At 36.6% G+C, this 23,946-nt stretch overlaps 1 protein-coding gene across 3 annotated transcripts in view; it reads left to right on the forward strand.

Annotated features, from left to right (window-relative positions):
- The window catches only part of LOC150105315 (ubiquitin carboxyl-terminal hydrolase 48-like), a 776,830-nt gene that overhangs the window by 433,006 nt on the left and 319,878 nt on the right, over nucleotides 1-23,946 (forward strand). For all 3 annotated transcript variants that reach the window (XM_090394693.1, XM_090394696.1, XM_090394694.1), the window contains one exon: nucleotides 18,915-19,081. In XM_090394693.1, coding sequence (XP_090250819.1) covers nucleotides 18,915-19,081 — 167 coding nt within the window. The remainder of the gene's footprint in view (nucleotides 1-18,914; nucleotides 19,082-23,946) is intronic.

Here is a 23,946-nt window from a genome sequence, read left to right on the forward strand (position 1 = left end):
ATTACATGGTTTCATGCTTTTATTTTTTAGAGTTTCAGCGCAAATTACACATAATGGAATAGGTTCCTCTTCATTTCCGTCCATGAAAATCCACATTTCAAGTAATTTATATCGTACTTACGAAGTTTTCTCATCTTCTTCCTAGTTGGTTCTTTAGAGATGTCAGACGACACACACTTATAAATTTCACTTGATCCAGATATGATATCAACATTTTCTTGTTGCTGACAGCTACTTGTATCTACTATGTTCCTCTCTTTTGTGCATTTTAAAAATCCAGTCTTTAACTTAAGAATACTTACTGATCCATACTTAAGAATTTGAAAGCTAAAAAAATTACCGTATTTAACGAACAGTCCTTCAACAGATGGCTAGTGAAAGCAGAACTCAAAACAGACAGCAATGATAGGCCAATAGAGATAAAGCATCTATGAAGACGTTCATATGATTGGTGCGGTATTAACAAAAGATCGGCTACTAATTGATAAAGGCAAGCCGACAGTTCAGTTGAAATGCTAATTCTCTTCAACCAAATTCCTTATATAATATCTGAAACACATTAACTATATATTTCTTAGTTTTAACACGTTCACTCAAACAAAAACCATATGTTGCCGGTGCACCATGTGGTTTTGATTGTGTACTATACAGCAATTTATGTGGGAGGGGTCATGCGATTCATTAGTTAATGCCGTTGTCTCTAATTGCACTGTTTGTTGAGAAACATATTACACAGCCTGCAGATGTCTCTGTACTTTATTCATGATACAATAGGAACGTTTTACGATGTCAAACTTAAATTTTATTCCATGCGTTGATGCATAGCTGAAAATTGCCACGGACCCACGGGTGTCTGCGTACCACACTTTGAGAAACATTGCTGTACATCAACGCCATCTACTGACCACCTCGACCACTAGTATTTTCACAATCACAAACATCCATGCCCTTGGCCGGATACACTAACCACACGGCCATCCAGGCTGGCCAATTCAGCAGTTAAAATTCAAGGAGGTACAGGAAGATGGTTTGATGGTAAGCCAGTACACAGGAAGGGTATACATTATCTCCACTGTTATTCATCATTGATGTGGATCACATTATGAAGGAAAGCAGTGTTAAACCTAACATCAAGATTGGAGATGTTAATCTTAGCTCTTTACTTTATGCAGATGATGTTATACTCCTAAATAGCTCCTGAACAAGTTATTTCGAAGTAAATTGACCCAATTGAATACCTACTAATAAATATGGTATGAAAATCAGCATTAAAAAGACATAGACAATGAAAATAGGCAGAAACATTGAAAACACCAACTGCATCCTGAATGGAGAAACTGTAGAACAAGTAAAACATTTCAGCTATTTAGGCACAGTTTTTAATGTAGATGGCAGGTGAAATCTGAAAATAGACAAAAGAATAGTCAAAGCTGGTATGGTGGGTAAGCAGCTGAATGAATTTATATGGAATAAGAAAGAAATTAGTCAAAACATTAAACTAGCTGTAATCCAGACAGTGTTTCAAACCAACTTTAACTTATGGATCTGAGAGCTGGGTTTAAAATAACTCTTGATCAAAGACTGGAGACTGCAGATGTGAGAGTCCTGAGAATGATTAGGGGACTGAAAAGATGACATCAATGGCAGTATCAGATTAAAAATAAGGCTATTAGGAAAGAACTTGCCATTATAGTATTCAGGAATGGGTTAGTTGAGCTAATCTCAGATGGTATGTCACTTAAAAAAAACAAAATGGGAGAGGAAAGATTATCCAAACAAGTGTTCTCTGCTAGATTGGCAGGAAAGAGACCCAGAGGAAAACCAAGATGTAGGTAGATTGATACAGTAAAAAGTGACTTGGCAGACAGAAATACAAGGTGGCTCTGAAATAACTTTCCCTCTTTGGAGGCATCTGTAGCTAAAACCAATAAACGGAATGAGACCAAATTTTATATTGAGACTTTTGATGGCAATGGGGAGATGATTTCCGCGAAAAAAAGATTTAGTACCAAAAGTCGCCGATAGGGAAATTTTGGCACTAGCAGAGCTGAAAACGGGCAAATAATTACATTAAAGGCAGATAAAATGGAATAATAACATTTCGACGGTGTAAGCAACAGTCGCATTACTCATTCCAGCTGGATTTATGGTGCGTTACAACGATAATAATAATTAAACTAAAACAACAACTTGCGAGAGACACAGAAATTAATGTAGTGATCGAACTCACAGGAAATAATGTTTTATTCATCAGAATCAGGGTTCCCTGGACCACATACATGATTTTCAATGTGCTGACCTTTCTTGTGTACAACAAATTGCATCAGGTGTGCGACCTGCTCTACAGCTGAGCGTAAGGAGTCGGATCGGATGTTCATAACAGCCCGTTTTATGTTCTCTTTCAAGACATGCAAGTTGGGAATGCCACCAACATACACAACGGATTTCAAATACCCCCACAGCCAAAAGTCACATGGAGTGATGTCCAGGGATCGAGGCGACAATGCCATTGGAAAGAACTGACTGATAACCCTCTCATTACTGAAATGCTGGCATAAAAGGTGCTGTACTGAACGTTCAATGTGTGGCTGTGCTCCATCCTGCATAAAAATTATAGAGTCCAAACATTGTCTTTGCTGCAATGCAGGAATGACAAAATTTTCCAGCATTTGTCGATAAATCTCTCCAGTAATGGAGCAGGTTACAGGACAAAAAAAGTATGGTCCTATTATGAAATCGGCAGAAGAAAGGTCAGTACATTGAAAATCTTGTATGTGGTCCAGGGGACCCTGATCTGATGAATAAAACATTATTTCCTGTGAGCTCAATCACTACATTAATTTCTGTCTCTCTCGCAAGTTGTTGTTTTAGTTTAATTATTATTATTATCATTGTAACATGCCACAAATCCAGCTGGAATGAGTGACACGACTGTCGCTTACACTGTCGAAATGTTATTATTCCATTTTATCTGCTTTTAATGTAATTATCCGCCTGTTTTCGGCTCTGCTAGTGCCAAAATTTCCCTATTGGCGACTTTTGGTACTAAATCTTTTTTTCACGGAAATCATCTCCCCATGCCTTCAAAAGTGTCAATATAAAATTTGGTCTTGTTCCGTTTATTGGTTTTAGCTACAGATGCCTCCAAAGAGGGAAAGTTATTTTATGACCACCCTGTATAAGATGTGATAATATTGAATATTTACAGATAACAGAGTAATCTGGAGGAAAACTGTTGATAGGGAATTAGTACTATCACAGAATCCTGTACACCCTCCTGAAGGTGTATGTCAGGAATTTGATGATAATGATGATCTCCTATCAACTGTTTTCCTCCAAATTAGTCTAGTTCTTGTCAGCACTCTAATCTAACTTTTTTTTGTTCTTCTAAGGAACTTCTGACTGAATCAATCCACCTACACATTAGTCTCCCTCTGAGTCTCTTTCTTCACGCATTCTGTTTAAGTGGCCATACCATTTTAGATTAGCTCTACTGACACATTCTTGAATGCTAATGATGTGAAGTATCTTTCTAATATCTTCATTTTTAATATGATTCTGCTATTGATGTTATCGGTTCACTCCCCCTAATTTTATTGCAGAACCCTCATATCTGTGGTCTAGTTTTTGATCAAGTGCTTTATTTCTAATCCAACTCTTAGATCCATAACTTAAAACTGGTTTGAGCATTGTTGTGTATTCTGCTAGTTTGGTATTTTGGCTGATTTCTTTCTTATCCCATATAAATTTAGTCAACTGGCTCCCCACCATACCAACTTTGCTTATTCTGTTGTGTATATCCAAATTTAATTTGCTTTCTTCACTAAAAACTGTGCTTAAATAGCTGAAATATTTTACTTGTTCTATGGGTTCTCCATTGAGAATGCAGCTGAAATTTTCTATGTTCCTGCCTAATTTCTTAGTTTTGGTCTTTTTATTGCTGATTTTCATGTCACATTAGTTATAGTTGTTATGAAATTTAGCAGTATTGCGATTTCACAATTACACAGTGTTGAGACTCAAGTTAAATAATCAACTAATTCTTTATTACATTCCTAACCATTCCCCTTGTTGGTATTTTACCCTGTCTAAATTTTGAATTCATACACACGCTTTAATACCTCCAATTCATCCACCTCTATCCTTTCATCTAGTTTTACCTCATCATCCAGGCAAATCCCATAAATCCCAGGTATAAATCTAAGGTATAAATCCCAGGCAAATCCATTAAATGGATTTGCCTGGGATTTATACCTTACTAAAGTAATCACTTAACAACTCTGCTATTTGTAAAACACTTGGCACTTTCTTGCCTTCAGCTTTCACCAGGGTTATTCTTCCATGGTCATTTTTTCTTCTAATTGCTACAAAAAAATCTCTCACATTTCCCTTTGCCTGTAAGCCCCACTGCTTTTCATAGTCAGAAAGTCTTCTTGCCATATCTGTCACTCTCTTAGCTGGGTTGCTTTTTCATATCCTGCTCCTGGAACTTGTCATCACCTTTTTCTCAGTATTGGATCAGCAACATTTTCTTTTTATGCAGGATCTAAATATACACTCAGCCATTGCTTCCATTAGACATCCTTTGACTGCTTCCCAATAGACGGCTGATTTCTCTGCTATGCAGTTTTCAAGCTGAGGCGCTGCTGAAAATGGCCTTTTCACTCTGTTATAATCACCCACTTTATAGTTCAGCATATACATTTCTTATTCAATTCTATCATGTGATTTGATGTTGTATCATTACAGTTTTCTTCTGTCACTGCTGATCTCACATCATAATCCTTCAACATAATTACTCCAAGCATTCAGAATATCTTTTTGTTCAACATTTGCATATCATATGATTCCTCTACAGTATTCTTTCTTCCATTTCTGATCTTTTTTTTTTGTCTTTCAGAATATTTTGCAGTCTTCGTGATATTTCTCTTCTATACTCTTACTGGTCTTCCCTTGACTTTTGTTTAGCTACTTTTACTCATCGCTAATGTTTTTCTCTGTATTATCTGATGGAACTTGCTAGCTTACTTGAGAGGAACTTTCAGTATTATTTCCTCTTTTCTTTGATTACCTCTTTAACTCCTTTAGTCCACCATGAAGTTAAGATTTTTCTCAGTGGATTTTCTGCACGGAGCCATGCATGCAATTCACTGCATAACTCCATGACTTAATTAAACAGCTTTTTTTCGGATTTTGTCACTGATTTTCTGGTTTGGGTCTTGTTTTCAAACTCTTTATTTTTTTTTGTGTGTAATAATGCTTGTATATTTGAATTTACAATTCATCTATGAAAGTTTTTCATATTATTCACAACTTTGATTCTTTTAAAATTTTCATGCATACTTTTCTCTTATCATATCATACTTCAAAGAAAATGGTGATCACTTAAAATATATATAATAATGTGTATGCTCTTGTATCCTGAATCACTGTGAAGATGTGTTCTCTCTTTGTGAATAATATTATGCAGATTTTGTTGGAACCTAGCATTAATAATGACCAGTCTCTGTCCTGAACAGAAATCTTGCTGTTATTATTAGTTTTCCTGTTTTCTCGAAAACATTCTTACACTGGTGTCCAAAAGCTGAGGATGAACTACATTTTTACCAGTATATGAAAAAAGTTTCACGACTTCAGCCAAATGTGGACATAAATTTATTGCCAGCATACTAATAAATTATATTACACAAAAAGTGTGGTATAAATTTCATACAAATTAAATTGCAATATGTTTTTGGCAAATGTTACAAATTTCCTTAGAATGTAGTTAAGGAATTAATGTACAGTGCTTACAGAAAACTATGTGGAGAAACATTTTGATATGGAATATGTCCAGCCTGAACTGTCATGCAGCTCTCACTACATCATACTACTTAGCACCGAGTGATTCAGGAGTTCTTGAGGCAAACTGGCCCACTCCTCCTTTAGAGCAAGAATAAGCCCATGTTTGTTTTCTGGAGGGGAATTTCGAGCAGCAATGCATTTCCCTATTGTGTTGTGTTCTATGAGATCTGGGGAGCATGCTGGCACTCAAATCAGTTAATATTCTCAGTCTCTAGAAGTATCTCCACTATTTGTGTACAATGTAATGTGGCATTGTCATCCATAAAAATGAATTTTTCAAAAACAGCACCAATAAACAATCGAACGCTACGTTGAAGAATTTTGTTGCAATCTCATTCACCAGTGATAGTCCCTTTTTCCAGCATTTGAAGCTCGGTGTGTCCATAAAGCATAATGTCTCACCAACATTCTAACAATGGTAAATTTCAAGAACATTCTAACAATGGTAAGCAGTATCACTTTGACGCCAGATCGAGTGTCATCTATAATTGGAGGAAGACTAAAATGACTCATCTGTAAAGAGTACATTTGTCCATTGTTGTGTTGTCCAATTTTTATGGATACAATGCCAGTTAAAAAGTCCTCTATGATTAGCTGTGGACAAAGGGACACAGAGTACATGCCTTCACGCATATAGGCCTATTTGTTGCAGACTTCTTGCCACAGTTTGTTGAGATATTCACATACCTGTGCTTGAATGGAGCCAACTTGCAAGCTGACACATCAATTATGTTTTGCTGTTATAACCAAAAAATATGTCTTCATGTTCCATGGTAGAGTGAGGACAACCTCGTAGCAAATGTCTGGAACACATTCACTTGGTTTGAAATGCTGCCCATAGCCTGGATACAATGCATAGTGAGATTCCAAACTCTCTGACAATATCAGTAATTCTGTGGCCTTCTTCAAGATTCCAACAATTCTTCTTCATGTGAAATCATCTAGATGATGTCTTTGAGAGAATACAAGACATCCAAGTTTGCAACTTTATTCCTTCATGCACAGTTTGCTTAGTGCAGCAAATTTGCTTGCAATTCAAAAATTTGAATGTGTACTCATTTTCTACTTGAAATTATCAGTTATACAAATTTCCATAAGCTGATTTGTCTGAGTTTGCAGTTGTAATCTTCAGAAATAGTGTTCGTCCTTAGGTTTTGGTCACCAGTGTATATACTGTATATGGTATATGTTTCTTATTCTGCTGTTTAAATCTCACCACAAGGATCTTTGATTGAAAATTCCTCTTTCTTCCTTAGTAGTCTCTTCTTTGGACCCATAGCTGCAAATGTCTCATTTTACAGTTTTTCATTTTCATCCTCATCACTCTACTTGAAATTGCCTGTATTCACTTTTTCATGTTTAGTCTTGAAGACTACAGCTCCTCACTGTTTCCCTAGTCACTGTGGCCTGAATATAACATTTTATAGTTCTTATTTACCAACATCATATCACCTATTTTAGTCTGTTTTTTCCTAGTTATGCCATTTATGTTAACCCTGTAATTTCTTTAATTCTTCTGCTTAGTTTCTACTGGTTTTTTTTTTTTCCATTGCTGCTTCTATGTAAGAGGTACTAATGTAAATTTCAGTGAGATTTCACTGATCACTATTGTTCCCATACACAGCATCCACATTTTACCAAATGACATCCCTGTGAGCAAAACATTTCATCAAGTTGTACTATTAAGCCAATAAAGAATGCAGTTTTGTGAGCCATCCCAAATTTTCAACCTATCACCATTCTTTCATTATTGTGTCTCTGAGGAGAACCAATCAGTTTGAAACAGCTGTCAGGCCAGTGAAACCTTATCAAAAATGGACCAATAGGAGGCAAATATATGGATGCTTGGGCAAAGTGATCATGTTTCCTATAAGGTCCAGCTAGGGCAACTCGTAAATGCTGGCGAGTGTATTCCTGTAAGCTCTCTGGTCAAATTTCGTATGAAACTTTTATAGTTTCTGTATTCAACTTTGAAATAATGTTGGATTTAATATCAACTTTATTTATTTACTTCTTTGCTTCTGTAGATGATAAATAAATTACAAGTTTATTTTAAATAAATTACAAGTTTCCAAGAGTCCTTAACCAAATTAAATAATAGTTATGAGAAATTCATTACAAAAAGCAGCAATGTTCCAGGACTAGGAATGTTCAAATATGTAAGTATCAAAATTTTACTATGGCTACACTGCATATTTCAGAAAGCTTAATAAGAAGTTTGAATTTCAGATGATTTGAGTAGTTCTCATTAGCACCCATTTAAAATGTGAAATATAACTGAACGTGAAAATTATAGAGGAATTTCCCATAAGTGTTCATGTTAATATTTATGCAGAACATACATGGCAAAACTGTAAAAGAGTAACTTCAAAGAACAATCTAGTTTCAGGCCATATATATCAGGATCAGATTTTTACTTCAGAATCAGACAAATAGTCATGGGAATATAACAAATATCTTTTTAAGTTCTGTAGATATGAAAAAAAAAAAAAACATACAAAGTTCAAAAAGAAAAGCTAGTCAACTCTTACAATTTTATAGTAAATCAAGCTTTTGAAATTAAAAGAGTACAGGAAGATGGTTTGATGTAAAATCAGGTAAAACAAGGATGACTGCTATCTCCATTATTATTAATCATCTGCATGGACCACATTATGAAAATTGTTATAAAAATTGGCAATATTTGGGCCATTAATAGGCTGTGAAAAGGTAAATATGTTGTGCAATATGCAGTTTCACCTGGTTAAGTGAACCAAGACTTCTCAAGATGTTTCCACCAAAGAGGCTCTAGTGCTATTAGTAAATATTCAAGCTATCAGAGTGAACACTTCGTAGTTGAAGGAAATGTCAACTAGATCTACTAGGTGGTAGGTGACTGTTTGGTGGAATTGGTGAAGAAATATTAATAATTTGAGGTATCCAGGTGATACCACCTTGCTAGCAGAATGCAAAGAAGATTTGGAGGAACTTATTATGAAAGTTATAGAAGAAAGTGCTAAATATGGCATTAAACTTAACCTCAAAAAGACAAAAGTTATGGCAACATGTGAACTTAATGATTTTGAAGTAGATGGGGAGAAAATGGAAGCAGTTAACAATTTTGTACTCCTAGGATCCCGAATTGATAAAGATGGGTATTGTACTGAAGAAGTTAGAAGAAGATTATTACTCAAAAGAAAGCAAACAAATTTAAGCAAGATCTTTAAAGATAAAGATATTAGTCTCGCAACAAAAATCAGAATCGTGAAAGCAATGGTATTCCCTGTGGTACTGTATGGATGTGAAAGTTGGACCCTGAGAAGAGTGAAAGAAGGAAGATAGATGCATTTGAATTATGGGTTTGGAGACGCTTACTAAGAATACCATGGACTGCAGAACAAACCAATAAATCAGTGATAGACAGAATAAAGAGATTGCTCCCTCGAAGCTATGATCATCAAGCAAAAATTGTCATACTTTGGACATATTATGCGAGCAAATGACAGTCTGGAGAAGATGATGATGCTTGCTAAAGTTGATGGAAGCAAGAGAAGAAGAAGACCAAGAATTAGATTGGTGGATGGAGTTAAAGAAGCAACTGGAATGTGCCTGGAAATTCTGAAAGATATGGCCAGAGACAGATCTGAATCGAGAGTGTATGTTCATAGAATCACCAGAAGTCGAAAATCTTGATGGAACATGACAACAACAAAGATCACTTTCATTACCCATTGAAGCTCACTATTTTCCTTATTGAGGCCTGAAGTCACTGCTATGTTTGGTAGAGCAAGGTTTCTGGCTTTATTTCAACCCCTACCCCCATTTTCACCCTTGTAGTTTTGGGTGATATTCTTCAAGGACATGCAAAACATATTGTGGAGATGTGGAACCTTCCCACATCTTTGATGGTGTAGCAGGAAACTAGTTCTGCATGCTGGCTGTCAGATACTGTATTGGACCAAATGTGATAATAGCACATTTAAGATGCTTCCTGATCAGCTGGAACATAATCCCTGTTGCCTTTCAGGCACCGTCAGATTGTGCCTGCAGGGAGACTATGTAGTGATATGTGGAGGGACAATGTCAAAGCCATGTTATGTGGTGGAGACAGGATTCTCTCTATGTGGGCAACATGCCTAAGAGTCATTCTCACTCACTGCATACCACTCCCCCTGCTATTTTTCCTCTTTGTCTTTGAAATGCTTATGGTTTACTCAAATGGATGCTGTGTCACTGTAGTTAAAATATACATCAAACCTCCCTCAAAAATTTACCTAACATTTAAAAAAAAAATAGAAAAAAATCTCACAACAAAAAATTTCTTTCATATCCACTTCACCAATATTTAGAGATTAAACACCAACTTCAATGATGTGCAGCATCACCTATAGACATCTAGCTCTGATTCCTTGTTTTTGACTGAATGCCAAATTACTACTACAACAAGTACAATCCACCTTAACTGTCCACACTACACCATGTATGATTCCACAAAAAATATCCAACCATTAAAGCACATGTGGTCTGATATTTTTTTGCCAAATGATGCTGAATCTTTAATCTCTTGTTTTTAACCTTCTGTAGCTTAAGTTTTCCTTGCACCATTATGCATGATTTATCTGGTTATTCTATGACTTCCCCATTTCTGAATATTGCTCTGAACTGTTTGACTTCTTATTCTTGAAATTTGATTTCTTACATTATCCAACTATCCTAACAGTGAAGTCATCTTCCTGGGTGACTTGAGTGTGATGAAGCACACGCATACTAAAAGAAACACCCATATGGTATTTCAAGCAGGTGCAACCCCTTGCTCTTCGAGGGGAATATCAACAGATTACTTTTCTCCTGATCCATTTTCACACATGACAATTTTTTTATATAATTCCCACCTACTAAGGGTTGTAAACCTAGAGTACAATGGTGTGGGCTAAGGTTATTTTATTTTTACATTTATTATTTTTATATTTTTATTTATTTTTTTCTTCATAGTCGAGAGATCCTGCTCTAAGATACCAAACATTCAACTTTTTTGCAAGCCATTTTCAGGGCTGCAGTAAGTAGGGTAGTGATCTTACATGAGTTAATGAAACTCACCTCTTGCCTAATGACATTCACAAACATTCATTCCCATAATGGGATTCAAATTGATGACTTGTTGGTTGGATAGTGGAGGTACTATCCACTCATCTAACCAGGCCTGGCTTATATTATGCAGATCATGTTATACTCTTAAATACATCCAGTACAAATGTTCAGGATTCTTTAACTAAATTGAATAATTGCTCTAACCAAGTCTAAGTTTTAGATCAAAATCAGCAATAAAATGTTGAAAACTACTATAAAAATTAGGTTGGAGCCTGGAAAATATCAGCTGTATTCTATTGAGAACCTTTAAATAGGTAAAATATTCCACCTATTTAGGTACAGTTTTAGTGAAGATGAAAATTAATATAGAAGTAGATAATAGAATAAACAAAGTTGGTATGGTGGGATGTCAACTGAATTGATTTATATGGAATGAGGCAGAAATGGAACTTGCTTTCATGGAATTTACAACATAGTAATCAAGAGTTGAAAATACATTAGCCACACTACTTAACTTCATTGAAAATTAGCAATAAATGTTTCATACAAAAGAGATTGAGATAGACAAAGCAGATTCAACTATCATGTCACCTACAATAGTAAGTGTTGTGTGCTGTAAGGATCATGCCAGATAGTTAATTAATCATTTCTGATATTTACATAGGATGAGAATATTCTAAATTTTGAGACTATCATAAACTAAAGTATGTTGGATTACACAAGCAATCTGGTAAATACCAAATAGAGGGTAGATCCAAAAGTTTGTCTTTTGTAGTTGGTAAGAGATTAGACATTTTATTGATTGGAAAATATGTGGGTATCAGGTAAAAGTACCAGTATGTTTGGAAATGATCTAAATGTATGGGATCAGAACTCTGCATGCAAGCATCCTTGAGTGTAGAATTGCATAAGTATTATCTGTTGGATGTGATGAGGATTAGCTTTTCATTTCTATTAATGCTTTGATTGTGAGCTCCTGTTGTAAAGCTGAAGGAGGAGCTATCTCCCAGTGAAGGTAGGTTTATATCAGAAACCTACCTTTGCTGGCAGATAAATACTTCACAGCTATATGAATCCCCAAAAATCAGAATTTGATTTTCACATCCTTATGCAATAGAACACAAAACAATTGTCCTCATTCATCTTTACAACAGGATCTCACAATCAAAGCATTAATGAAATCAGATAGCACCAATCCTCATTGCATTCAACAGATAATGGGCTCTTACAATTTTACATCCTAAGATATTGCAGTGGAATGTAGGCTCTGATCCTATACATTTTAGATATTTCCAAAGCTTCAATATTCTTCAAGTTTGAATATTGAAGGTTCACCAATTATCCACATATTTTTCCATCAACAAAATTTCTTATCTCGTTACTACAAAAGACACTTTCAGCTTTATCTCTAGCTGGTGTTTACCGGATTGGTTGTATGTTATCTAACTTACTTTAGACAGACAAGATGTTAGCAGAGAAATGGATTAATTGACATCAGTAATGCATTGGGTATGTTAAACCACAAAAGTCAGCTCTCGCACAACACAGCATTGAAGCCAAGCATATCATTTTCTGAAATAGTGCATGACTTCTCCGTGGAAGCAGTTTTTAATGAACATATTTTCAGAGAAAGTTGAAAGGCCTTGCATTCATCTAAATTTATATCAGAATGATTGTCTCCCTATCTTAAAAACTTTGTGATATCATACTGCTTATATACATATATATTATAAATTATGAATTATCTGTTTGATATGATTCTTCTAGAATGCAACATTTGGTGTTAATAAGACAAATAGAATTGATTAAGATCTAGCTTAACTGATTGCTTTGTATTCTACCTCTCTTTGAATTGCTTATTTGATTCACACTGATGTACTCTTAGTTTTGGCATGAAATATTTTCAAGAAAATTAAGCACTATGTCTAAATGTTTGAAGTTTTTTTCACTTAGTTAGACTATAATAAATTTAGTTTTATCCTTTATCCAAGTGTAAGCAAACAAGTTTGCACCTGAAGTATCTTCAGGACTGAGGCAACTCTTGGTAAAGGTGGGCCAAGCTCTCATCACTATTTGTCTTAGTATCTCCCATAATGCAAAGCACATCTCCTTGCTGACATGTATAATGCTATGCATTAAGGGAAGGGCCACTACCCAGACCAGTTTTGACCTTTATTGAGGTCTCGTCAGTGGGAGCCAGATCCAGAGGTGGTGATACTAAAGTGGAAGCAATGGAGAAGTCATATTTACCTATACGAGTTGCCAAAAGGTGTCTCACCTTATTATTAATTTACTCTGGATTTAGAGAAAGATGTTGAAATTTTTTTCTCCCACTGACGAGACCTCAATAAAGGTTGAAACTGGTCTGGGTAGTGTCCCTTCCCTTAATGCATAGCATTATACATGTCCACAAGGAGATGTGTTTTGCATTATGGGAGATACTAAGACATGTAGTGATGAGAGCTTGGTCCACCTTTACCATGAGTTGCCTCAGTTCTGAAGATACTTCAGGTGCAAACTTGTTTGCTTACACTTGGATAAAGGATTAAACTAAATTGATTATAGTCTAACCAAGTGGAAAAAACTTCCAACATCTTTCTCTAAATCCAGAGTAAATTAATAATAAGGCGAGACACCTTTTGGCAACTCGTATAGGTAAATATGACTTCTCCATTGCTTCCACCTAGTATCACCACCTGTGGGTCTAGCTTCCACTGATGAGACCTCAATAAAGGTCGAATCCGATCTGGGTAGTGTCCCTTCCCTTAATGCATAGCATTACACATGTCCGCAAGGAGATGTGCTTTGCATTATGGGAGATACTAAGACAAGTAGTGATGAGAGCTTGGCTCACCTTTACCACATGTTGCTTCAGTCCTGAAGATACTTCAGGTGCAAACTTGTTTGCTAAGGATTAAACTAAATTTATGTCTAAATGCTAAATTATTATTATTATTAATAACATCCGACCTCCATGGAGTCAGAGACTCATTGTGGTAGGTACACCCTATTGCACACAAAGCTCATCCAACCATACCTTAAACTGATTAAACTCTTGTTCTACTCCCCCTCCCATTCTATGAAAAATCTCTTCCATGTCAACCTGATAACAGTCCCTGACTGACTGATATGTCTAAATCATATCCCCCCCCCTTCACTCCACCTCCTATTCACAAAGCTTTTGAAATTTACATTCTCTCAGTCTGTCCTTGTATTGCACATTCCAAAGACTACTGACCACCATCATTGTGAATCTTCTCTGGATCCTTTCTAACATATCTTCATTACTATGAAAATCTGGTGACCAAATCTGTGCACAATAATCCATATGAGGCCTGATCAAGGTCATATATAGTGGCATCATAACTCTTTATTTCTGCATATAAGGGTCCTCCACATCATTGCCATTATCCAATGGCAATGATGTGGAATCTTTGCAACTTGTGCTGTGCAGCCCCGAATTTCAAGTCCACCATCAATCCCAGATCTCTCATCTCCTTTAAAGTTTCTCCATCAAGTGTATACTTTGCATTCCATTGTTACTTAACAAATTTCAAAACTTTACACTTTGCAGCAGGTTACTGACAGGTCCACATACCTGCCCATTCATGCAGTTTATTCAAGTCCTCCTCTAAGGCCATAACATCTGCTTTACTCTACATTGCTCTCCTCAATTTTGCATTATCTGCATATCACTAGTTAAACCCATCCCAATATCATTAATATACAAATTGAGCAACAATGTCCCAAAACTGATCCCTAATGCACACTACTAGTGACCTTCCTCTTTCCTGATTTCACCCCCGTATACAACTTTCTGATACTTAACTGACAACCAATCACTGATCCAACTCACTAGTCTCTCTTCCAATCCCATTTTGCTTCAGTTGAGTGACCAACTTGTGGTGTGGCAGTCCATCAAAAGCCTTTACAAAATCTAAGTATGCCATTATATATGAGTCTCTCTTGTCCAATACATTCGTCACCTTGTTATAGTACATAAGTAAGTTTGTAAACTCTGACCTCTCCTTAACAAACCCATGCTGACAAGCACAAAGAATACCACTTATCAACCTATTTCCATATCCTACTTTTCACCAATCTCTCTAGCACCTTCACCATAACTCCAGATATACAGATTGACCTATAATTTGTAGTCACAACCTTATCATCACCTTTATGCTGTGGAACAATTTTACCTTCTTTCCACTTCCTTAGAACTTGTACTGTTGCAAGACTTATTAAACAAGCATGCCAATGCTACTGCCAAATCCCTGGAACATTCCCTTGAGATGAGTGGTGATATGTCATCAAATCCTATCACCTTATTGACATCAAGATTATTTATTTCCTCAAATACCTCCTGCTCTCTCACAATTAAGCCATCCTATGTCCTCTACACCTAAGTTTCTCATGATCTCACCCTGATGAGGATGAAACACCCTTATAAATTGATCACTGAATACCTCAACAATGTCTTCTGCAGCAGTTACCATTCTACCATTTCCATCCATTAACATCATCTTACCATAATCATTCTTCCTTCTACTTGTCACATATCTAAAAAAAACTCGATAGGATTTTTCTTTACCTGATTTGCCAATTTCTACTCATACTGCACTTTTGTTGTCTTTACTAACTGCGAATGACTCTCCTGGGCTGTTTTTTATACTCTTCGTGTAACTGATTATTACTAATATTCATCTTGTACGGCCTCCAAAATGTCTTCTTCTACTTCTTCCAGATTTCATGCTTAAGCTCCTCATTCATCCATTTTACACCTACCTCATTCAGCCTGTTGACCTTCAGAATACATTCACACATTGCTGTTATTATATCTGTGTCATTTCCCAAGCAGCATTTATTTCCTTACCACTCAACTCCTCATTTCATGCTATAGCTTCAAGCTGTCTTTTAAGCTTGTCATAATCACCTGCCTTGTACTTCAGTAGAAGTGCAAGGCTGGTGATTATGACTATGATTTAGTTAAAGTACAAGGCTGGTGATTATGATTATAAACCAGGTGATTATTTCTTCCAATTGGTGATCACTCTTGCTAACTGGAAGAAAGTGCGAAACTCCACTCACAATTACATCCTCTGATGAAATGATCAAATCTAAAACTCTTGATCCTCATGTGTCCCTCTTTACATGCTGCCTGAAATAGTTATCTCTCAAGAACTTTGAGAAATTCATTTTCCTTATTCCCTAATACTATCTCTTCATTCCACTCTATACTGTCATAAATAAATCACCCATAATAATTGCCCTTCCTTTTTTTCTCTAATCCAAGTTGTTTATACATTTCTTCATCACCACCGTCCACACTCCCTGGCCTATAGCAACATCCAACTAAATATGTCTCCTGTCAACCTCCACTTTACACCGCTCAGCCTCTTAACCATTGCAACTGTTTCCGTCTTTCATGTCTACCTTATGTAGACATAATTCCCTTACTATCATCAGCAGCACTCCCCCCCCTCCCATCTTGTCCTTTCTGTCTTTGCAGAAAATACTGTATGCTTTCATTTCTATTCTCATTAGGATATCATTTCATTCAACCATGTTTCACTTATTCCCTTGATTTTTGGACAAATAAACTGAATCAGTGAAATCATTTCATCTCCTTTATTCTGATACTTCTGGCATTTGTAAATATACACAGCAGTTCATTTTTAGGTCTATAACCAGTCCTATCTGAGCCACTTGTTGGTTGTGATTTTTCCACACCTGCCATTGCACAACACCGCTTACCACATATATCCATTCAGACTTAACTTCCCACCCACATCCCAACCTATTCTATTTCTATGCTTATCATCCTATACATGCATTCACTGCTACTTCCAACATCCAATCTCCCTATGCCATGTCTTCCTATCCCCCGTTTCTCTGTTCCTTTTTCATTCCTGTTCTGTCTTCATCTCTCACACTACTACTGTTTCCTTTGCCAAGCACTTCTATCTCTTCAGTACCACTCTCCTGATCTTTCACTTCATGTCTTACTTCTCATCTCTTTCTTGCATCACACACTGCGCTTCCATCCAGCAACACTTTCTCTAGTGCACTCACTCCAAAGCCATTCAAATGCATCCATCACGCCTGTATAATTCCATTCTTTCCTCAAACACATGCCATGCATCTACAAACTGCACTCACTTCTCCTCACACAGCTACGCTAACATACCATTCATGATTCTTGCTCTTCATCTCAACTCGTCATTGTCACTCCTCGGCAACACACTGACAACCTTTCTCTCTATAATGTTGTCTTTCATGCTTCTCAATAACCTCCTGATATTCGCTCTTACATTATGTCCACTTAAATCATTTGTCCCCACAACCACAACTTCTCTTGCTCGTTTCCTCATGTCGAAAGCATAAATTATCTTGCACATTCTCCATCCTGGATAGCAAACCTTATCGACTCTCTCATTAACTAATGAGATTCCACTCACAGTGGAATCTCAATACACTGCTATTCTCGAATCACTCGTCATCTCTTTTATACTTTTTTCTTTCATTATATTATTTTGCACACTAGTTTCCGCTATATGAATACATAGTATATGACAAGTTATGCAGTACATCATCATTGTTTATTTATAATTTTACAATTATAAATAGGGAAACCAATCAAAACAAATAAGTAGTCTGTGTACACTAAGATAGGACTTGGAGGTTGTTATGACATGAAGGAAAACCAGGCTTCTCCATATGCTAATTGACAGATCTCTGATGCAGAGAGTTGGGGGGAAACTGGGAGAATATTGCTGATGTATTTCCAATATGGAGTTCGGGGTCTGCCTCTTTTTCTTTTTCCATCTGTAGGGGTGTAGAGGACTAGAGCATCAAAAGGTACAGAGGGTGGATGTCTAAGTTGGTGGCAGAGCCATTTTATTTGGTTTCTTTGAACAGTGCTGACTAGAGGATCTTGCTGGGTTTCATCTAATATAGTAGAGTTGGGAATGTGGTCTTCCCAGGAGTAATCCAGGATATTTCTTAAACAAATAGTTCCAAAGCTATTTATAATATTATTGGTCATTGCTTTTGTTAAGATGTTCCAGGTCTGGGAGCTGTACAGAAAGATAGACTGATTGGTGCACTTGTAAAGACGAATCTTTGTCTCCTTTGAGATGAGGCTCAACTTCCATACTTTATTAAGACTTCTGTGGAACTGCAGTGTTTTCTGTTTTCTTGTTTCAGTGTCTGTTACGGAATCTGAGATGTGTGATCCAAGGCATACAAAGTCCTCTACTTCAACGTGATCATTTTGATTTATGTAGATGTGCCCATGTATCTGATGTTTTAATATTGGATTAATTAATATTGGCCACCTTTACTACGAGTTGCCTCAGTCCTGAAGATACTTCAGGCGCAAACTTTGTTTGCTTACACTTGGATAAAGGATTAAACTAAATTTATTATAGTCTAACCAAGTGGAAAATAAACTTCCAACATCTTTCTCTAAATCCAGAGTAATTTAATAATAAGGTGGTATACCTTTTGGCAACTCGTATAAATAAATATGACTTCTCCATTGCTTCTGCCTTAGTATAACCACTTCTAGGTCTGGCTCCTACTGACAAGACCTCAATAAAGGTTGAAACTGGTCTGGGTAATGGCCCTTTCCTTAATGCGTAGCATTATACATGCCTGTGAGGAGATGTGCTTTGCATTATGGAAGATACTGAGACAAGGAGTGATGAGAGCTTGGTCCACCTTTACTACGAGTTGCCTCAGTCATGAAGATACCTTAGGCACAAACTTTGTTTGCTTACACTTGGATAAAGGATTAAACTAAATTTATTATGATGTTTTAATATCTTGGTTTTTTGGGAGTTTATTTTTTGTCCAAATATTTATATAGTAATGGAGTTATATGTGGTTCAGTTCTATTTAATATCATTCATGATATTTTATATGCAGTACATATCAAATTGTAGTTAAATGTAATAAATTTCCATATATAAAGTAATACTTGATTATATTTCAAATTGCAGTGGAGAACCTGCTTATTGGATTGGAAAAAATTCTTTGCGTTTTTGGAGGCAGTTGGTACAAAAAAATTATCATTATCTGGGCGTGAATAGAAGTATTAATTCTGTCAGTGATGAAATTCTTGATAATGAGGATCAGGTGACCAGTTCTGGAGAGATTATATCATCCGGTAATTATATTTTATGATTATAGTGTAGTGTAGTAGTAGTATATTGTAGTTTGTACAGCTGTGGTGTGTTAATTTATCTTTTTGATCTCTTTGTTGTTGTTGTTGTTATTATTATTATTATTATTACCTCCATGGAGACTGTGGGAGATCCAAACTATCCACACAATCTGTCTTACCTCTCCTTGAATGTATTAGTGAAGTGCTCACAACTGACATTGGCAAACCATTCCATTTATTCATAACTCTCCAAGTGAAAAATCTAGTTCTCACCCCTACTAATCACACTTTTACTCATTCAACTCCCTCTAACCAGGTGCTGAAACATTTCTCCTTGTTTCAGTCCTATAAAATCTTTTAAGTAACTTAAAGGATTTTATAGGACTATCACATCCCCCTCTTGTTTTACCTATCAGCCAGCTTCTGGCAGTCCACACACCCTCAATCTATCCTCATTGATTGAGGGTGTATTAAATATCATCATACCACAGACCACTCATCGTCTTTGTTGCTCACCTCTAAATCCTCTCTACCACTTCCTCATCCCAGAGAAACCCAGGTGACAGACCTGAGCATAGTAATCCAGATATGAATGTAACAAGGCCTTATAAAGAGGAATATCTGTGCTTGTTAGTGTGTTGTTCGATATTGAAGTAATCTTATGACAAACCATAACAAAATGCCCACTAACCTTCAACTCTATGTCTACCACCATCCCTAAATCTCTATCTTCCCTTATTACCTGGAGTACAATTCCAACGGAATAGTACACAACTTGTGATCAATTACTCCCAACGATATCAGTTATCTTTTGCTATTACTGACAGTTAAATCATTCTGAAAACTCTCCATGTCATCTTGATTCACTGTTGCTCTACCTAATTTTGTATCATCAGCCAAACAACTGAATATTTCCTTTCAGATTATTTCCTATATCATTTATGTACAAATTAAGCAGTAGTGGTCCTAGCGTGGAACCTTGCTGCACATCAGTAGTCACCTGCTTTTGTCTGGATTCTGCTCCTTTATATACCATTTTTTGATATCTGTCCAGCAGCCACCCTATTCTCCACAAAATGTGAAATTTCCATCCCCGCTTGTTTTAATTTTCTTAACAGAGTTCCATGTGGTATTTGTCAAATTCCTTTGCAAAACCCAGCAGAATCATCATGTAGCCATTTCCTTCCAACTCAGCTGTCACTCTGCTATAAAAAGTTAGTAAATTACTAATGCATGACTAACCCTTCATAAAATCTATGTTACCTGTCATAGAATATCATATTCTTATCCACTCACTCTTGAATTCTCTTTTTCACCAATTTTTCCAGTACTCCTGAGATACTGATTGCTCTGTAGTTTATTACTGCAGTCTTAGAATCTTTCTTATGCAAGGGAATTATTTTGTCCTCTAACCTTGTAACTCTACCATTACTGAGACTTAAATTAAAGAGCCTAGTCAGAGGTATTGCCAGTTCTCTTGCACATTCTCGCAAAACATGAGCTGATGTCCTTGTCAGCTCACGTCTGTCACATATGTGACAGACGTGAGCTGTTACATATGTCACAACATTAACCTCACTTAGATGATAAACCCTTGAAAAGTGATTGCTCAGTAACTTAGCTATTTTTCTGCTTCTGTTACCTTGTAACCATCAGCACTCGTGAAGATAATTCTTCTGTAGTCATTGTTCCTCTTACTTGCTACATAACAAAAGAACTCTTTGGGATTTCCTTTGGCCTGCTTGGTTAGTTTTTTATCATAATCTGATTTTATCATAACCTAACCAATTAGAAACTTCTCGTGAAAAATAACTCTCTCTCTCTCTCTCTCACTCTCTGTTTCTCATCACTTTTTTTCAAGATCTCATGTAAATAGCTGTAGGTTATCGGATGTTGAATTCATTCTGCATTGTAATATACCCATCCTTAGAATACTCTTCATGTGGGCTTATCTGAGATTTGTACAGAGGTAGTAGCTTGATGGATGAAAAGTGACATCTTTTCAATACGGAAAATAGTGCTTTTTTTTTTGGAAGCTGAGGATGCTATTGATGTGATGTGTCTATGCCAGGAGAGGTTGGAAGTAAATGTCAAAAGAGCATATCTTATCCTGTCTGTTGATTTGTGATTTGTGTATTGATACTGAGGGTAAGTGAGCCAAGATCCCTTTTGTACAAAAAAAGTTAATGTTTCATCTTTAGTGTTTTTGATAGCATCAAAGGTGACCAGGTTATTTCCCCCCCCCCCCTGACTAAAGGATGGTATGGAAATCATTGTTTAAGGTATTGGTGGGAGATGATCTTGAAGCTTGGGATGTCAGAACACACTACATGGTTTATTGAATGACAAGAAAGAGTGGAGCATACTATCAAATCAGCAAAATTGTGGATAGGATTGGTGCTGATTGAAAGTGTATGTATAAGAGAAAGAGTGTAGGTGATATAACAGTCCTGAGGCATTTCTGCATTAGTAGAGAACTTCAGAGAGGAGCCATCCACCATGACACATATTGAACAATCAGAGAGAAAGCTTGCTGTCTAACTAGGAGGTAGCAGATAGATCAAAGGATGGCAACTTACTGAGCAGGCTTTGATGCTAGACATCATCAAATGTTTTGCAGAGCAACATCACATTTCTACAAACCTTTCCACAGCATGTCTAGCAATGGGTAAAATAGGCTAAGAGCTCAGTCATGGATCTAGAGTGGTGGAATGCTTACTAGTGATCATGGATTAACTGAAGAAATTGATGGTTGACAGTTTTCAGTATTATTTTGAAAGGATTGATGTAAAAGTGATTGGTTGGTCAGTAGTTTGATGACAGATGTTTATCCCCCCATCCCCCCCCTTTTTTATTTCCCCCAATAGGTTGGATATATGTTTCTTTCCTCATGTTGGAATTGAGTATAAAAGCTGTTGAGTACAACTGAGAAGATGTCATTGGAACCAGAACACTTATTTTTTGATATCTAACTTGTTTTAATATTCAATTAATGACTTTTTTGCTGAAAAGCTGCAGGAGGAAAGTGGTGCTCTGTTTCTCATAGGGCAAGGGAAGTTTGCAAACAGGAGAGGAAGCATACAAGCAGAAGTAAGCCATGGAAGCAACCCTTTATCCAGCTGTATCTAAAAAGTAGACAAAAGTCAGCCACAAAACTCTCGTCCCATTGCCCTCACTTTGATATTCTCAAAATTGATGCAGAAGGTCATCAACAGCCAGTTTCTTCACTACCTGGAGACTCACCAATTATTTGGCAGTTGCCAATATGGATTCTGTCATTCTCATTCTTCATCAGGCTTTCTTGCCAACCTTGTTCACCTTTGGATACAGACAATGGAAAGATTTGGAAAAACTGATGTGATTCCTCTTGATATTTCAAAGGCATTTGTTCAGGTCTAGCATCAAGACCCGAAAAAGTTACCATCTTATGGTCTCTCGTGTGCTGCATGATTGGATTGCCAGCTTCCTTACAGGTCATTCATTGTGTGTCATGATGGACATCTTCCTCTACTCAGATTTCTCTATCAGTGCTGGACTCTGACTCATACACTTCTTCCCTTACATCAGTGACTTTTTCTGTCTTCAAATCTTATTCACAGTTTTGCTGATAACAGTACTCTTCATCCCTCTGTCTCAGTCAAGAAGCCATGTGGTATCCAAACAATTGAAGCTTCAAGATCTATAACCTGTAGCCTATAACCTAACTATAGGGGTATAAAGTAAAGGAATGCAGAGACCCAACCAAGGCTTCTGACCTAATGTCCAATCCTCACCTTCTCGTGGTGCACCCTGTTGGGTATCTGCTCGGATACTGAACGAATGAGGATGGGCTGGGAATTTGGGATTTAGCCGACCAAATTGTATTCTCATTGGCTTAAACCAATATACAAAATGATGGTACAACATGACAAAATTTCATGCCGGCTGGGGCGTCGCCTGGTTAAACAAGGCTCCCGTTGTTTTTGCCACGGCAAACAGTGAAAAGTCTGCTACTGGAACAAATCTGAAAGCACACCCCAACTCAACATCACCAGAGTTAAAGATCGGTACTATCAACATAAGAAGCCTGAATGGCAAAGAAATGGAGCTTCCTGAGGAATTAGATAAGTACCAGATCGACATAATAGGGGTGGCTGAAACAAAAAAGACAAAAACCAGTGAGATCTTTCTGAGCAATAAATACAAAATGTTATACTCAGGAAATGACAATCAAAGAAAAGAAGATGTAGCCATATATTCAACACAAAATACGAGGCTGATCTTCTTGAATGGCAGGGAGTCTCAAGTAGAGTGATGTGGGGAAATATCAGAATGGGGAATTGGACAATGAGACTTATTTGTTCCTGTGGTCCCACAGAAGGTTCTACTAAGGTAAAAGTGGAGGAATTTTTTGATGCTTTAGAGAAAGCAACTGACACAATGAAAAATGAAAAGTTGGTCCTTGTTGGGGATCTAAATAGCAGAGTAGGAAATGATTGTCAGACATACAAAAATATTTTGGTAAAATTTGGAGAAAAGAGCAAAGCTAATAATAATGGCAAATACCTGTTAGATTTCTGCTCAGGACACAGATTGGTTATTACTAACACCATGTTCCAACATAAAAATGTGCACAAATTCACATGGAGAGAAGAGGCAAGGAATAAGAAAAGTCTCATTGACCATGCTATTGTTGATGGTGATGTTTTCTCCCTGGTGCAGGACACCAGAGTGTACAGAGGATTTAAAATTGGAAGTGATCACTATTTAGTCTTGAGCAGGATAAAATTGAATTTTATATTGAAAAGAATAACATGTAAGAAAGTTCTAAAGTGAATAAAAGTTGAGCAGCTCTCAGATGTGAACTATAGACTAAAATACACAAAGAT

This window comes from Typopeltis vanoorti, chromosome 6 (genome assembly GCF_054136105.1).
Source record: "Typopeltis vanoorti isolate ZY-2024b chromosome 6, IOZ_Tvanoo_1.0, whole genome shotgun sequence".
Classification (NCBI taxonomy): Eukaryota; Metazoa; Arthropoda; class Arachnida; order Uropygi; family Thelyphonidae; genus Typopeltis; species Typopeltis vanoorti.